General features: G+C 36.8%; 1 protein-coding gene and 1 pseudogene across 3 annotated transcripts; one reads left to right on the plus strand and one right to left on the minus strand.

The window, feature by feature from the left end:
* Window positions 1-2,442: 2,442 nt before the first annotated feature.
* Window positions 2,443-17,319, minus strand: LOC103868166 (sugar transporter ERD6-like 15). Of its 3 annotated transcripts, none has more exons than XR_004455559.1 (19): window positions 8,806-8,946; window positions 8,619-8,681; window positions 8,432-8,521; window positions 8,280-8,339; window positions 8,078-8,143; window positions 7,800-7,865; window positions 7,638-7,713; window positions 7,421-7,485; window positions 7,137-7,229; window positions 6,982-7,068; window positions 6,818-6,902; window positions 6,706-6,749; window positions 6,560-6,622; window positions 6,402-6,461; window positions 6,273-6,326; window positions 6,131-6,190; window positions 5,932-6,046; window positions 2,927-5,860; window positions 2,443-2,752 (listed from the first exon to the last, which is right to left on the minus strand). XR_004455559.1 is itself a non-coding variant. In XM_009146268.3 (19 exons), the coding sequence occupies exons 2-19, from the start codon at window positions 8,944-8,946 to the stop codon at window positions 5,724-5,726; spliced, it is 1,425 nt and encodes a 474-aa protein (XP_009144516.1). In that variant the 5' UTR covers window positions 8,947-8,955; window positions 9,036-17,319; the 3' UTR covers window positions 5,589-5,723. The 3 variants fall into 3 exon arrangements, 1 of the variants encoding a protein (XP_009144516.1); XR_004455558.1 differs by having other exon boundaries at window positions 2,443-2,820; XM_009146268.3 differs by lacking the exon at window positions 2,443-2,752 and adding an exon at window positions 9,036-17,319 and having other exon boundaries at window positions 5,589-5,860; window positions 8,806-8,955.
* Window positions 4,539-5,823, plus strand: LOC103868272 (annotated as a pseudogene).
* Window positions 17,320-17,520: the final 201 nt, after the last annotated feature.

Here is a 17,520-nt window from a genome sequence, read left to right on the forward strand (position 1 = left end):
CTGCAACCATATAACTTCACTAACTGTATCAGCCATCGCTCGGTACTCAACTTCAGTTGATGATAGGGACAACAGCGTCCTGTTTCGTGTCCTCCATGACACATGTGAACCACACAATTGAATAAACCATGCTGTACGAGAACGGCAAGTCAAAGGACAAGCTGCCCAATCCGAGTCACACCAAGCGTATAGTTGCAAATTTGGATCATCACTAAGTAGAATACCTTGTCCCTGATTGTTTTTCAAGTAGCGCACTACGCAAATTGCTGCTTCCTAATAATGATCAATAGTAGGATCATGCATAAACTGTGATAGACAATGAATCACAGAAGATAGCTCCGGATGAGTAACTCCAAGGTATATAATTCGACCCACAAGTCTCTGATAGGCAGATGGATTAGACAAAGGCGGAGCTGTTAACTGTGCCAATGCATGATTGTGTTCAATCAGGTGAGAGATCGGTTTCACACCAAGAAGACTAGTTTCAGAAATGATGTCAAGAACATATTTCCATTGACAAAAATAGATCCTCTGAGGACTGCGAGCGACCTCAATTCCTTAAAAATATTTCAAGATTCCAAGATCTTTCATTTGAAAACATGAGCTTAAGTACTCTTTAAATCCTTAAATGACGTCAGAAGAACTACCAGAGATGATAAGATCTTCAACATACACCAATACATGAGGACGAATCACACCATCAACAAACGGGAATAAGGAGTAATCAGAGACATCTTGAATGAATCCATATCTTTTATGAGCAGCATAGAGTTTTGCAAACCAACACCACAGTGCTTGTTTGAGGCCATAAAGAGATTTTATGCAACCGACAAACCTGAGTTGCATCCTCTGTCCGAAAACCTGGTGAAGGCTTTGTGTATACTTCCTCCTCTAGATCTTCATGTAAGAGAGCATTGTGGACATCCATTTGATGTAATTTCCAATCTTGAGATCCTGCTACCTTAAGAAACGAGCAAACACTCACCATCTTATAAACCGGTGCAAATGTTTCTTCATAATCAACGCCTTATGTAAGATTATTTCCAAGAACAATGAGTCGAGCTTTATATCTCTTAATTGTACCATTTGAGAGATATTTAATGGTGAAAACCCATTTACACCTAAGAGCCTTCTTACCTTGCGGTAATGTTTTAACAGTTCATATAGCTCTCTCGTCTAATGCATCAATATCGTCTACTACTGCTCCCCGCCAACGTTCAGCAGTAATGGCTGCCAGAAAGGCTTGATTCTGGGGAGAGAAACGAGAACTATCCACAAAATCATCTATCGGATACCAAGAGGAATCAACAAAATCGTTATCAGACCCGCTATTTGTCGTGTTAGGGATATATTCATGGAGACGAGTAGATGGAATCTTACGACGACAACCTATGCCCATCATAGGCTAACCATCGTCAAGAAGAGAAGACTCACTGTGGGTTTTCTCTGGAATTGTCAGTATAAGAGACCTCACGCGCGAAACAGAACCTTGTTCATCATGACCATGGTGTGAAGTAGAGGGTGAACTAGTCGTAATGTGAGGATCACCAGAAGTAGAGGATGACTCAGGTGTGGTACAAGAACTACCATAAGAAAAGATCTGAGAAACATGATCCGGTGTTGTTACTAACTCTTGAGGAGGATCGACATCCAATGGAGTGTCCATTTCTCAATCCAGCATCGGGATCGAAGTCGGAGTCAAATGATAATCATCCACATAAGTTTAGGTGGTGATGTAAAAGGAAAAGGAGTGGATGGAGAGGCTGTAGGCGTACTATCTGCAAACGAGAACTTATTTTCAAGAAAGACCACACCACAAAAGTCAATATCTTTCCACTTTCAAGATTGTAAACCAGCCATCCCTTCTGACAAAACGGATATCCAAAAAGGATAGATTGATTTCCCCTATCAGCAAATTTATATTCGCCATGTTGTTCGTTATGGATGTAGCATAAACAACCTAGACTCGTAAATGTGTCAATGGAGGAGGTCGCTCATATAATATCTCATATGGAGTCTTGGCTTGAGTATGGTCGTAGGTGTGCGATTAATCAGATAGCAACCTATAAGAATACAGTAACTCCAAAATCCCATATGAAGACTAGCTTGAAACCTTAAGCCCGAGACAGAGTGAGTATTTGTCTATGTTTCCGTTCGATGCGACCATTTTGCTGCGGAGTACCTATGCAAGATGTCTCATGTATGATCCCTTTGTCTCTAAAAAACTCATGCATACAAATAAATTCAGATCCGTTGTCACTGCAGATCGTTTTAACCTTGCGTTCAAATTACCTTTCCACAAATGCAATAAACTTTTGCAATCTCGTCGTCACAGTAAATAGATTCATAATGCTCAAGAGAAATCATCCACTATGGTGAGAAAGTAACGTGATCCACATAACGATGGTGTCTGATATGGACCCCATAAATCACAATGAAATAACTCAAAAACCTCTAATGTTTTATTAATGCTTACTGGAAAAGAATATCTGGATTGTTTTTCCCGAATACAAATGTCGCAAGCTGCGAATAAAAAAAACTACTAGTAAAAGCCAGTAAATGTATAATCTCCATCGCTTTAGAGGCAAGATGGCCGAATCCGATGCCACATGTCCTCTGACTCTTTGTCTTGGACTTGTCTCACAGCAGCAACAACTACTCCTCTAAAGAAATATGATCCATTTATTTGCTCACCCACTCAAATCAGGGTTTGAGTGATGCGGTCTTGAACAACACAAATTCTGTCAGACATCTGCACCATACAACCTCTGTCTTTTGCTAGTTGAGATTCAAGATACACTTTTCCTTTTTTGTTTGCAACTTTCAGATAACCAACAGGGATTTTATTCTCATTGGTGCCATGTTGCAAAAATTCATTAGAAATTCAAAAGTTAATCTATGATCCAAGATTCAAAAAAATACATACCTGATTGATTTGGATGATGAGCAATATGTCGTACATGTAACATGTGAACCAAGATCTTCACTGTTGATCATTTCAACCCATAAATCCCAGTCGATCAGCGTCTGTGATGGCTAAATTCACAGAAATCACCGGCCGATGCATGGAAACATGATTCACACAAGCTGATTCCGAACGACGAGATGAGGATGATGAGGATGAAGGCAAGACCTTACTGTCAGTCAAACTCATACCAGAAATGTCTTGTGTTGTATTCTGAAGAGTGGAATGAGGTATGCTTCCCCACAAGAGAGGATATCCAATCTTCTGAAAACAGTTTGCAGAAAGTTGTCTTGTTCTTCCACAAAGGACACACACAACCGATGGATCATGAATTTCTGGTTGTTGTCTTTGACGCGGATTCGACGAACCTGTCAGCACCACAAAGCTTGATGCATCAGGTCATTCTTCAATCATACGACTTCCACATTTTGATTCTTCATTTTGGAGAACAACCTGATACGCTTCATCCAAATAAGGTAAAGGATCCTGAGATAAGAAAGATGATTTTACTGCTCTAAAAGTAGATTCATCAAGCTCCATCAGAAATTGGTGAAGCTTATCTTCCTTTTGTTCCTTCTCCTCTTGTTCCTTCTCGATTTCCACAGCCTTCTTTATACGCTGAAAATCAGCCAAAACTTGTCCAGAGTTTTGTCAATATTCCATAGTAAGCTTCCACAACATAGCCTTTATGGTGGTAGTTCGCAAGCTCTGTTTTGAGTCTCTGAACTCTCTATCCATTCTTGACCGAGAAACGCTTTTGAATATGCGTCCACAAATCATGAGCGACTTCATGGTCAGATGAAGAGCTTCTAAAATCTGGAGCGATCGTGAGTTTGATTCACGATACCTCCATGGTATTATTAGCCCACCATTCGTCAAGGTCGTCAAAGTCTTCACCAGGATTTGGGAGACTGCAATCCACGAATCCAAACTTCTTCCTTGTCCTCAAAGCAAGTCGAATATTTATAGCCCACTCGTCATAGTTAAGGCCACAAAGCTGGGTTGGGAGAAGATATATCCCTAGTTATCCCCTGAAGATAAATCATATGGATCGATCTCAGACGAGCTTCAAGTCTTGACTTAGACGTAAAGACTGAACCACCCCTGGTTCCATTAAAATCATCTCCAACCATTGATTAGATAAAGAGTAACTCAATAGAAAGACATCGAGTATACTAAGATCAATAAGAAAAATAAGAGACCAAAGAAACCAATATGGTTTATCGCTCTGAAACCATATCAAAATCTCTAGTTTTGTATAAAGAGTTTCCTGTTTATGCACGTAGGAGGCCATACCTCTTAAATACATGTTAACCCTAATACGAAAATAAGAATATTTACCTAATTATCCTTAAGTATTTGGCAGGGCGAGCCCAGTAAGGACAAGTGGGGTCAAATGACACCTCAAAAATACTAGATTTTTAATGATTCCGTAGTAGAAGTGGTTGTTTTGTACTCTTTGACACTACATAACATAAATCATGGTTAACATACTCACTGATACCATTCCTTCTTTGTTTTTTGAAAATCATACATATGTGACCCAGTAAAGTCAATCTCTGGGTCCACCACTGGTATTTAGTAATTACAATATACACCCATATCTATTTCAATAGTTATAACCTATGATTATTAGATGTCACATGCCTATCCCGACTTACTTTATGATTAACTCCATGGAGACTGGTCAGTTCGAGAGGACGTTGATTGTTGCAGAGGAAAGGAGTTTTGTTGAGTATATAGAAGGATGTACTGTTCCTTATGATACGAATAAGCTTCATGCTGCTGTTGTGGAGCTTTATTGTCGGGAAGGAGCTAAGATCAAGTTGGTTATGAACAAGGTAAAGGAGGGATCTACAATTTCCTTACTGAGGTGATGCAGGTTGAGACCGGGTATGCGATAACTTGGAAGTACCCGAGCATGGTTTTGGAAAGTGATGACTCTGTGGGAGAGTTTTACTCTGTGGCTTTGACTAATAACTATCAGCAAGCTGATACAGGGACTACGATGATTCACAAAGGAAAGAACACTAAAAGTAGGATCATTTCAAAGGGTATTTAGGCTGGCCATTCGAGAAACTGTTATCGTGGACTTGTTCAGGTTCAGTTCAAAGCTGAGAATGCTAAAAGCACTTCCACTTCCGACTCAATGCTTATTGATGACAAAGCAGCTGCTAATACCTATTCTTACATCCAGCTATAACTGGTTCATGATCGAACATTCTGTTATGATATAAAGCTGTAAACTTAGTATTTTTGTTTCGGTGTGGTAGGTTTGAAACAATAACAGGTCAAGAACCCATCAGCAAGAGTGATGCGAGTATCTCAAAAGATTGGAAAAGACCAGCTTTTATATTTCCAGCAGAGAGGAATCGATCACCAGAGAGTATTAGCTGCGATGATCTTTCGATTCTGCAGAGAGATATTCAATAAGCTGCCTGATGAATTTGGAGCTGAAGTTAACCAGCTTATAGGCATTAAGCTTGAAGGATCAGTGGGTTAGACAGGAAAAAAATCACAATTACACAACAAGCTTTGGGTATATACTAGTTTCAGTCTGTAAACTTTGTATTATGTAATGTTTTAATAGCATGATGTGGACCATTGTGAAAGGTGTTGCTAATATATTAACTATTGTCTTTTTTGGATAAAATTTGAACTCTTGCCTAAAACATGAAAACAATAATGTTCTTAGAAATGACATTTTAATAAAAAAATTCTGTGTACAAACTTATATTTATAAAAATTGGGAAAATATTTAAGGTGTGGAATTTTTAAGAGGATCAGTGAAAAGAGATTGGATTTCTTCTAAAGATTTGCCTTTGGTCTCTGGAACAAGTTTGGCTATGAACACAAATCCAAGACCAGTCACTGTGGCAAACATCAGAAATGTTCCTGAAATTATACAAAGGTATAAATTGTATTAATATATATAGGCCTTTTCGTATAATAATATTAAAAATCACCTGTTGAACTCCATTGAAGCAAGAAGTTAAAAGAATAAGCAACGAGCCAAGAACTTATAGAGCCGGCCAAGTTACAAACTGTCCCGGCTGCTCCCTTCACATCTACTGGATATATCTAAAGAAATAAATTATACCTAATTAATATCTAGATTATATCAAATGTTTTCTGAAAATTTCTATAACAAAAGTAATTAGTTACCTCTGATGCTACAATCCATGGTATTGACGACATGGCTAGTCCGTATGATGCAAAGTACACCTAGTTTTTTTTTTCTCTCTAGCATTATAGACAATAATGAAGTATAAAGGTAACTAATATGTTGTTGTAGTGATAGTTTTACCAGAACACTAATGAGAGCTAAGATAGAAGTTCCTCTTTCCCACCAACGATTCTCCTGAAAAGTAAGAGATTAAGGTCTAGGGTGATCAAACCAAGGTACCGGTCAAGTAGAGTAGACTAGTTAGTATGCCTGCAAGAAGAAAGAAATGGATGTGGCAAGGCATCCCAAGAATGATCCAGCTTGAGAAACCTACAATCACCGCCAAAAGAAACAAACAAATTAACCTCCCAAATTTTACTAAATAATCGATTATTTTATGCTTTCGGTTAAGAGTTTTAGTTTTTAACCAGTAGGAGTGAACGTCTCCCAGACACATCCACAAGCATAGTACCTAAAACACCTCCCAACATCTACAAAGTATGTTTCAAATGATCATATAATATACCAACTTAAAGTGCAAGGAGTTTTATTCATATTCTTTAATCTATAAAACCTGAACTAGAGATGTTGTTATGAATCCAAAGTCACTTGATACACCTGATCATCAGATGAATTAACAATTATTAACGGTAAAAGAAAACAAAAGAAAAAGCAAATATATTTACCTGTACGGGTAAAAATGGAGTCAGTGTAATAACTATAACCACTATGTCCTCCAAGCTCAGGCAAAGCTATAAGAGCAACTCCAATCTGTCAATGGTTCAAACAGTCAAGAAATCCAAAGAGAAATTACAAAATTATTCAGTATTACACAAAAAGAATGATTTACTGTAAGTGAGAATGCATATTTTCGCTGAAAGAGCTTGAAGAAACCGCTGTCGCCATCTTCTTGTTGTTTAACATGTTCTGTGTAATCCTGTTATGATCATTAAATGTTAGGAAAGCAATGTATAGATATTGGATTATTAGACATAGGTCCATAACCAATATCTCTTGGGCTTCATATGATATATCTGATTCTGCTCCTCGCAGGCTTAACAAGACCGCTTTAACCTCCTTTTCCCTCCCTACTTTAGCCTATAAAACATATGAATTCATCTTAGTTCTCTTTTCTGATTCACATTTGCTCACCAAATGTTTTAGCTAATGCAGTTTACTGTATTCAAAATTTCATTCAGTTAATTAATGACAAAGGAGAGAGTTATATAAACACAAATAGTTAATTGTGTGTAAATATAAACGCAAACGCAAACAAATGAAGATCTTACTAGCCATCGAGGAGATTCAGGGATGAAGAAAAGAAGAGGAATTATCACAAGAAAAGGAATAACTCCTGTCCAAGACAAACACACAAAAACGATTACAAGAACTTTTTATTCACTTGTAATTAAATAAAAAGAACTTTTATTTCACTTTGCCTCAAAAGAGGTGGTCTAAACTTTGCATTTGATGAGGAGGATTGATCTCTTGACCAAATTACCATACCCAAAATGGCTAAATCGCGCCAACCAACGACTGTACCAAGTGCATAGAAGAGTGATGAACCGACAATCGCGAATAACTGTAGAACATACAAGATATGTATTTTAGTAAGTTAGAAACATACACTGATCTACATTCTCAAAAATGTTGGTTCTTTAGTTTTACCTGTGAGCAAGAAGAAACAGCTCCTCTTAAGTTTCTTGGTGTTATCTCAGTCATGTAAATCGGCCCCTGTGTTAAGTGATCCGTTATTCAAACATAGGCCACATTCATTCAATGTTTAAAGGGTTAATAATTTAAGAAAACATATACCAGTTTTCCGGAGCTAAACCGAATATGTGATTAAACAAACACCTATTGTTATTACTTGTCATATATTCACTTGATTAAACTAAACTAAATCTTTATTTTATTAACCGCCAAACTCGAGTATGTGGTGTTACCAAGTACGCGCTAATTCCGATTCCGATCCCATGCAGTAACCTTCCCATATCCAGCATCCAGATAACCTTCGGATTAAAGAACAAAGGATAGAACAAACTCCTGTTAGATATCTGAAAAGATCATATTTAGACCCAACAAAAAAAGATTACCATTTCTTGACATGACAAAAACAAATAAAAAGAAAACCGAAAAATGGCAAACCTTGGCAAATGCAATACTAAACCAGCCGGATATGAAGAACACGTTGATGATCCACATTGTCTGGCTCGAAGAGAAGCACGTCCCAAGGATTACATATATAACAATGATAAAATTCATAATTTTATTATTATTTAAAGAAACTAGAAACTTACGTTGATACGACCAACTAAATCTGTTAATTTCCCACAGATTAGTGCTCCAAGGATTATACCCACCGTTAATATCGATCCAAATAGTGAATACTGAAAACATAAACCGAGCAATCGTTATTTTTTTAATGGCTGAATAAAAAAACCGGTCTAACCAGAGAAATAAACCGAAATAGTAAACTAGACTTACATCAGCAACGGAGAGATTCAAGTCTTTCATGATACCAGACTGTGTAGGAGCCGAATATCCACTCTGTTAAAATAATAATAAACATTGTATTAACTCAACATGCATTAACACAATCTTGATTTAATCTAAAAACTAGACAAAAAGCAATAAATTAACAATTTTAATAAATTGCAATTCAGTAACTCACTATGCATCCAGAGACAAAAGCGCCACAAGAACAGACAGTAAAGGCAAGAACAAAAGGTCTCGTCGAGACATTTGATATCCCGGACAGAAGTGATGGAGAAGAAGATGAAGGAGAAGCTAATAATAAACCTTCTTCTTCCATTTCGCTGAGCTTGAAATTAAAAGTATGGCATAAAGATTAATACAGTTACACATCAGATCGTGTCGAAAGAACGAGAAAAGAAGGAATACCTGGACAGGGTCAACTCTGATCAAAAAGAAAAACAAGCCAAGAAATGTAGAGAAGTAGTTCACCTAATATAAAAATAAATGTAAAGGAGTCGACGCTGGTTTATGCTTTTCAAGATACTATTTATTTAGAGAGTATTTCAAGAAACCTACACACGTGCTTTCAATTATTCAGAATGAAAGTAAACAAAAAAAAAACAGATAGAAAATGAAGCAGAAGAGAGAGAGAGAGAAAGAGAGATCACAGGTTAGTCAAAATCTTATTCTCAGTGTCAACCTCTATATTCATCAACTAATAGAATTATATTATTTTATATTTAATGTCTTTTAAAGAAGAAAATAAAATATTATCAAATTATATTATGTTTTTAAAATTAAAAGGTAAAAAGACAAAAATAATAATAGTAATTACAAAAAAAAATATTTTTAACATCGTCATCAAAACACTAAACCCTAAATCTTAATCCCCAAACCTTAAATCCTAGACCTTAAACCCTTGGGTAAACCCTAAACCCTAGGATAAATCCTAAACTCTAAATAAAAATCACTAAAAATAAAACACTCAAGGGTTTAGGATTTAGGGTTTTAGTGTTTAGTGTTTTTATTTAGAGTTTAGGATTTATCTAAGGGTTTAAGATATAGGATTTAGAGTTTATTGTTTTGCTGACAACGTTAAAATATATTTTTTTAAATTCATTTTTCTTGTAACTACTACTTTTTTTTTACTTTTTTTTTATTTTAAAAAATAATATAACTTCATAATATTTTGTTTCTTTTTTTAAAAAGATATCAAATTTGAAATAATGAAATCCTATTGGTTGGTGAACTTAGAAGTACCATAAGAAGCAAATTAATCACTCAAATAAGTGGTTCAATTGTAGTACTTAGGGATCGAATCCACAAGGAGCTAGGAAACCTAATAAATCTAATCAGAGTTGTTAAGCTAGTTTTTTTTTATGTTTAAATGTAAAGTTGCAAGTTTGTGAGCAAGTAATTGCTCGAATTGGGGTTTTGGTACTTAAATGGAAATAGCTAGACTTAGGGTTTTTATTCAGGAAATCAAGATTATAATCCTACAGATGCCTAATAAGTTTTATGCATGATATTATAGAGCTCAACACTTAATAACAAACCCTTAGGCTTTCGTTTTCTAGGTTTGTCTATTGACCAGTGTCGATCGATTATTCTATAGGAATATCGATCGATACACTTGTTGAACGTCGACCGATTATTCGATAGGAATATCGATCGACGCGCTTGGTCAAGCGTTAATGCGCAGATTGAATATGCTCACTAAGCTTACTAGATCAGCTTTCGCTTATTCTAGCAAGTCTTAGCTCAATTAGAATAGTTTCAGGATGAAATAAAAGCTATCGCTTATATCTAACAATCCTAGGGCAAGTGCTAGGTAACTAATCTAGAAACAGACATTAATGATAATCTTAATGATGAATATTACAACTTAGCAATCTATAGTTGGGGCTAATCCCTCATAACCTATTTAACCCTAAAATCTAACAAGAGAATTAATCAGACATGGCTAAGCAATTCATAACAGCAATAAGGTAAAAAAACTGCATAGATAAATAGATAAATATCAATGGAGTTCCGATCACAAATCTCTTTGGAATCTTCCCTCCAATCTACTAAAAATTCTTGAAAACCTTTGTTGTGAAAATAGTAAAACAAGAAATCACACTTTGCCTCTAATATGTTGGCAAAGTTTATATAATTAAGTTAAAACTTGTCAGGGGTAATCTTGTAAATTGGTGAAGACTTGGGCTCTAAGTAGGTTGAGACTAAATGGGATTTCTCCGCGCTACACTGTCGATCGATGTCAAGATGTGAACATCGATCGATTATTCCTCTTCAATGTCGACCGATGGTCGAGCTCGATGGTCATCTCGGGTGCTTACTCCAAATATCTCCAAAATGCTTCAAAATCATCATTTTCCTCCAAATTACTCCTGGCCCTATAAATATTCTAAGTAGACTCTATAATATAATAACTAGTAGTTAAAACACTTATAAACCATGGGTAAAAGTGGGTCAAATCCATAGTCTATCACTTCTTTCTTCCATAATGCTCTCCAACAATGGTAGAGGAAATAGCTATCTCGATCAGATACTATAGTTCTTGGAATTTCATGTAAACTCACCACCTTTTTAAAGAATAGATCATTGATTTGGGATGCGTCATTCACCTTGGCACATGGTATGAAGTGTGTCATCTTTGAGAATCTTTCCCCCAACAAATAAAGATAGAGTCCTCGTGATGAACTTTCGGTAATCCCAGGACAAATTCTATTGAAATGTCAACCATGAAGCAGTAGGGATCAGCAGTGGCATGTATAATCTAATGATGTAGAGAAAAATTCTTCTATGAACTCCATCCAACGATTATGCATTTTCTTCAAGCTGGTATGACCTCTTAAATTCTTCAAAGTTTCATATTCAGTATGAACCACAAACTCCGTAGACAACAAATAATGCTACCAAGTCTCCAAAATCCTTATGAGCGCATATAACTATGTGTCATAGGTTGGATAGTGAGTGTATCTCCTCCAAACTTCGCGCTGAAATATGCTACTGATTTTTCCCCTTGGATCAACACTGACCCAATTCCAATCTCGGATAAATCACATTCCACTTAAATTTCTTGTTGAAATCTTGTGAGACTAGAACTTGTGCATTGGTTAATCCATGGTTTGAAATGTTTCATGTTGAGCCTTCTCCCATGTGAAACCCACCCTATTCTTTCTACATACGTGAGTAGTCCAACTATACTACTGAAGTTTTTAACAAAATGCATGTAGTATCTTCGTAATCCATGAAAGCTCCTCACTTAACTCATGTTTGTTGGTGCTGGCAATTCATGGATTGCCTTCACCTTATTTTCATTAACTTGTAATACTTGTGAACATACAACGATACCTATGAAATTTATCAGTACAAAAATTACACTTCTTGAAATTTGCATAAAGTCCTTCTTGCCGAATTGTCTTTAGTACTACCACAAGACGGGATACATAATCAAGTAAGCTTGTAATATAAATTAAAATATCATCAACATTAAAAAAAAAAGAAATTTTTTTATGTTTTCTTTAAGAACATGGTACATTAGATGCATTAAGGTGTTTAGAGCATTGGGCATCACCCTCCATTCAAAAAGACCTTGATTTATCATGAAAATAGTCTTCCATTCATCTTCTTATTCTCACTTGGTGGTAACCACTTATAATATATATCTTTGAGAAGATAGTGGCTCCACTTAGCTCATACATCATGTCATCAAACCGTGAGATTAGATGTCTATACTTGGTGGTAACCACTTATAATATATATCTTTGAGAAGATAGTGGCTCCACTTAGCTCATACATCATGTGGCTCCATGTGCCATATTTGTTTGGAACAAGTACGACTTGTGCATCACAAGGACTAAGGCTCACTCTCACATACCCCTTTTCATGTAGCTCATGAACTTGTCTCTCCAACTCTTTGATCTTTTCATGGTTCACTCTGTATGCAGACTTGTTAGGGTACAAAGTCTATTTGTTTTTTTTTTCCATAGTGGAGGCAAACCATCTTGAAACACATCTTTAAACCTGTTAAGAAGATCAGTGATCTCTGGTGGAAGTATTAGTTCATTAAAACCTACACTTAAAAGCTCCTAAAAGACTGTAAAACGATTGTGTGTTTAGAAGCAGTAGCTTTTCTTAAATGACTAGGTTGAATAAAAAAGTTAGACTTAGCATTTTTCTCTTTTTGTTAGCCATTTTCAAATGTAACTCATGCATTTAAAATGGTGTAGGTGGTGACAAAATAATCTTGCGTTTATCATACATAAATGTATACATATTAGTTCGACCATTAGGCTTAGTTTTTCGATCCTATTGTCATGGTCTACCTAGCAATACATGTCATTCTTGCATAGGTACAACACCACAAACAACTTCATATTGATATTTACCAATTTTAAATGGATTAATAGTCACTTGATCTTGGATTTTAAAATTTACTTTATCATCTAGCCATCTAAACCTATATGGATGCGGATGTCTTGTCTTTTCTAAACCAAGTTTTTCAACCACATGAGTGCTAGAAACATTAGTGAAACATAAGGTTGCATACCGTGCCTTTAGTGGTGCAACAAGTGTAGAAATGTTATCTCTTTGGATGGTTTCAACTGGTTGAACCATTTCAGTTAGCACACACATAGTAACAAAAGTCTCTCCTATGTCTGTATATTCAATATATCCATAGTCAACTTGCACATTCAAGTCATACTCATCATGAGACTCATATCCTCCATCTTCAGTCATCAACATGACTCTTTGGTTTAGAGACTCTAATGACCTTTGACCTTACACTTGAAACAAGTTATGTCTCTAGCACATTGGGAATTAGCATTATTACCTTGGCCAGCTCTGGTCTCTTTGTATTGTTTATTTGGTTGGCCTTTGAACCGTGTATCCTCCTCAAATTATTTTCCCTTATCATTAGGCCGGTTGTTGTTGCGTAGATACCAAGTATTTTGGGATTTGCCTTGGGTATTTATGGACTTTTTCTTGATATGTTGTTCATCATGTATTTGCAAGTGAAATAAATTTTTGAAATCTGAGTAGGTTTGTCTTTTTACCTTGCAGGTAATTCAGTCGTGTTAAACTATCCACAAATTGGGCTACGGTTTCTCAAGTGTACAAACTCTTAATAGTATTCATCCATTGACTTGCTTCTATGTTTTAGATATCTTAAACGCTTTTGTAACTAGGTGCTGAGACCCCGCGCAAGCGCGGGGCTGGTTACTTTGAATATCGGTGGGACGGTATGATTTACGGGATGTCGGTGTTGTTTAAGATTTGTGCAAATTAAAGAATAAAATTTATCGAAAGTAAGACAACAAAATTGATCTTAGCTTCTGACGATTAACTCAAGTTAGAGACATCTCCCAAAACGGAAGGAAAATTCAAAAAGTATAATTAAGGTAAAATATAGAGAATGTAAAAAAAACTAAACATGAAACAGAGAGCGTGGAACAACGGAAAGGGAAAGAAAAGAAGATGAAGAAGCTTACGTCAGGTATATGAAATTAAAAAGACAGATATTGTGACAGTGCAGCACCAACTTATTTGGGGGTCCATATCAAGTTATCAACTCTGTATATATCCGTTGTTTGAATAAATACTCAAAGTTTCAAACTACTTGCATTACAAAATTATTTTATTTTTTCAAAATACATATTGTTTGCTAGTACTTTTTAGGGAGCTCAAGGACCGTAGTAGTATATATTAAAGCTACACTAATCTTCATCGCTAAGATCACACATTGTTTACATCCTCAACGTTAGGATATTCCAAGTAACACTTATCCTCGTCTTCCTCGTCACGGGTTCCATCTTCATCTTGTAAACTCCAAGTAACCATTTTCCAAAACGCATCACTCCACTTCTTTTCCTTCTTCAGGCTTAGTGGTGGTCTGTGACAAAATCCAGCCGTTGGATTGAAACAGAACTCTTATATTGGCTTTGTGGTTCATAAGAGTTTCAAGAATGGTGAAACTGGAAGCATCGTGGCGAGTGGCTCCCCTTCTAAGGAGATCTGCCCCCTGTGTGAAATAGTTTAACAAAACATAAAGATTAAAATAGTTTAACAAAACATAAACGAAGGTTGACGTTTTTACATTATGAAAAAATTAATTGTGGGTTTAAAATGTTTGGCTCAAATTATGTTGGGCTCTATGTCTAAAACATGATTTGAACTTAAAAACTGAAAATAAAAAAAAACGTTAGGTTATCTTTCTTTTTTTTTCTCCGTCGTCGGGACAGCATCACATGTGGGATCCCTGACATGATTAGAGCTTAAGTTTGTGAGATTGGGGAGCGATAATAGTGTGATGCGTTATTGAAGAGGAGTTTACTTACATCAGTTAGGCTTCGTCCGCATCATTCCATTGTCGTTGGTCCTCGGGTGCTTCGTCGTCGTCGGAATATGCAAAAGAAAATGTTTTAATTTGTTAAGTAAGATGTCTTTTATTTTTTAGATTTGGTTGCTAAAAACATAATTCATTCAGTTTTCCTATTTTGTTTGGAGATTGTAGGGATGAAACCGTAGATCACAGAATCATGTAAGAAAAACAGTGAAAAATCATTAGTTTTTTTTTTTTTTTTTTTTTTTGTCATCAAATACAGACTCATACTGACTCTGTGAACCACTCCGGTAGATTTTGATCCATGTGAACGACAAATGACGGTTGTTTCCTGGCACTGCGTGCTAGGCTATCCGCTCTTGAATTTTGCGTCCTTGGTACATAGATAATCTCTGAACGTGTGAAAACCTCTTTCAGGGACTTAATATCTTCCAAATAACTTGCAAATGCGGGCCATTCTTCTGGTTCCGAAACCATCTTCACCAACTGAGAACAATCCGTTGCAAATGTAACCTGAAACTGGCGTAAATTTTTCATACATTCCATTGCCCAAAGTAGTGCTTCTATCTCCGCATGTAGAAGGGATAGACAAGCTCGGACATTCCTTGCTCCTAACAACCCATCAAAGCCTTCTAAAGTACTTAGCCAACCTTGCCCAGAGAAAACTTCATTCTCCTTCCAAGAACCATCTGTAAAACACCATCTCCCTGGACAACCATAGACAAAACCAAAACAAAAAGATGAAGACATGTTTCATATATGAACAAAGAATAAGCAAAGCAGAGTTAAAGTGATAAAAAATAAGTTAGAAACAATCATCACTTGTTCATCAAGGAGGAAAATGGTGATGCCCATAAACTCTCCATTCTTGTTAATGTTCCTGGAATCCTAGAATCGGATGAGCCAACCAACAATGGACTGAGTGGACCTTCCAAGGCGGAGAGAGTTGAAGGTGGAGTAGGGAACGGCGGCTGAAGCGGCTGGAGCAGCTGGATAAGTCATTTTCGTGACGGATGTAAGAAAGTAAAGCGATCGGAAAACTGAGAAAGAAAAGTTTGAGACAAGATGGAGCTTTTACCTCGAGGGATTCTATATATATGAGAGCTCTGAAGGCGTTAGAGGAGAAACTAAACGTTTGGTAGGCGCAAAATGTGCGTAGAGTCTTAAAGATCGACCATAATAGCTGATTGCCGGAAAGAGAATCGCAAGCGACGAAGGAGATGGTGAAGATGGCGGCTTCCCTAATCTTCTTAGCTTTGTCCGTATCACCACTTTGGGCAGATACAAAGCCAAATAAACAGAAAATCAATAAGCCCAAAGCCCACTTTTTGTCGAACTCCATTCGTTATCCATCAATTAAAAAAAAGAGATGGGGTCCACAATATTATATTAGTTTTCGACCTTTATAATATATATTAGTTTCGATAATCAATGTACAAAGTATCCTTTAGTGCAATGGTATAGTTGTGGGTGCTTATATCTCAATAACCCGGGTTCGAACCACATATTTGATGTTTTTTCACACTTTTAAAAAGTGGGACCCACATACCGCTGACGTGTCGCATCAGGAGGAGAGAAACTCTCCTATTATATAATAGAATGAGAGCTCTGAAGGCGTTAGAGGAGAAACTAAACGTTTGGTAGGCGCAAAATGTGCGTAGAGTCTTAAAGATCGACCATAATAGCTGATTGCCGGAAAGAGAATCGCAAGCGACGAAGGAGATGGTGAAGAAGGCGGCTTCCCTAATCTTCTTAGCTTTGTCCGTATCACCACTTTGGGCAGATACAAAGCCAAATAAACAGAAAATCAATAAGCCCAAAGCCCACTTTTTGTCGAAGTCCATTGAGTTATCCATCAATTAAAAAAAAAGAGATGGGGTCCACAATATTATATTAGTTTTCGACCTTTATAATATATATTAGTTTCGATAATCAATGTACAAAGTATCATTTAGTGCAATGGTATAGTTGTGGGTGCTTATATCTCAATAACCCGGGTTCGAACCACATATTTGATATTTTTTCACACTTTTAAAAAGTGGGACCCATATACCGCTGACGTGTCGCATCAGGAGGAGAGAAACTCTCCTATTATATAATAGATTCTCTATGGAAGTGTTGAGGAACATACCTATGTCACATGAGATCTTTCATATCAAGCTATGAGTCTAGTGGCCTTTGTCGGTTTCTCGTACGGTCTGTGGCGCAGCTATTAGTGCATTTTCAGTAAGTTGTACCACAGCTAATTCTTGTAGGGGTCAAAAACGGTTACGACAAATTTAGCATTCAAAACGTCCGAAGAAGAAAATAAGAGTTTCTCCGAAGAGTAGTTTTCGAAATAGATTCTTCCTTACGAAAACGCTTAGCGAAAGAAAGAATCGAGATGTCCGACGAAAGCTCGAAACAGGTCGTTACGCAGCGACCGAACGTCCGTCCCGCTCGGTCGCTACGTAACGACCGAGCGATCGTCCCGCTCGGTCGCTACGTAGCGACCGAGCTCGAGCCAAAGCTCAGTCGCTACGTAGCGACCGAGCGATCGTTCCGCTCGGTCGCTACGTAGCG

The sequence above is a fragment of the Brassica rapa genome, chromosome A02, assembly GCF_000309985.2.
Source record: "Brassica rapa cultivar Chiifu-401-42 chromosome A02, CAAS_Brap_v3.01, whole genome shotgun sequence".
Lineage (NCBI taxonomy): Eukaryota > Viridiplantae > Streptophyta > Magnoliopsida > Brassicales > Brassicaceae > Brassica > Brassica rapa.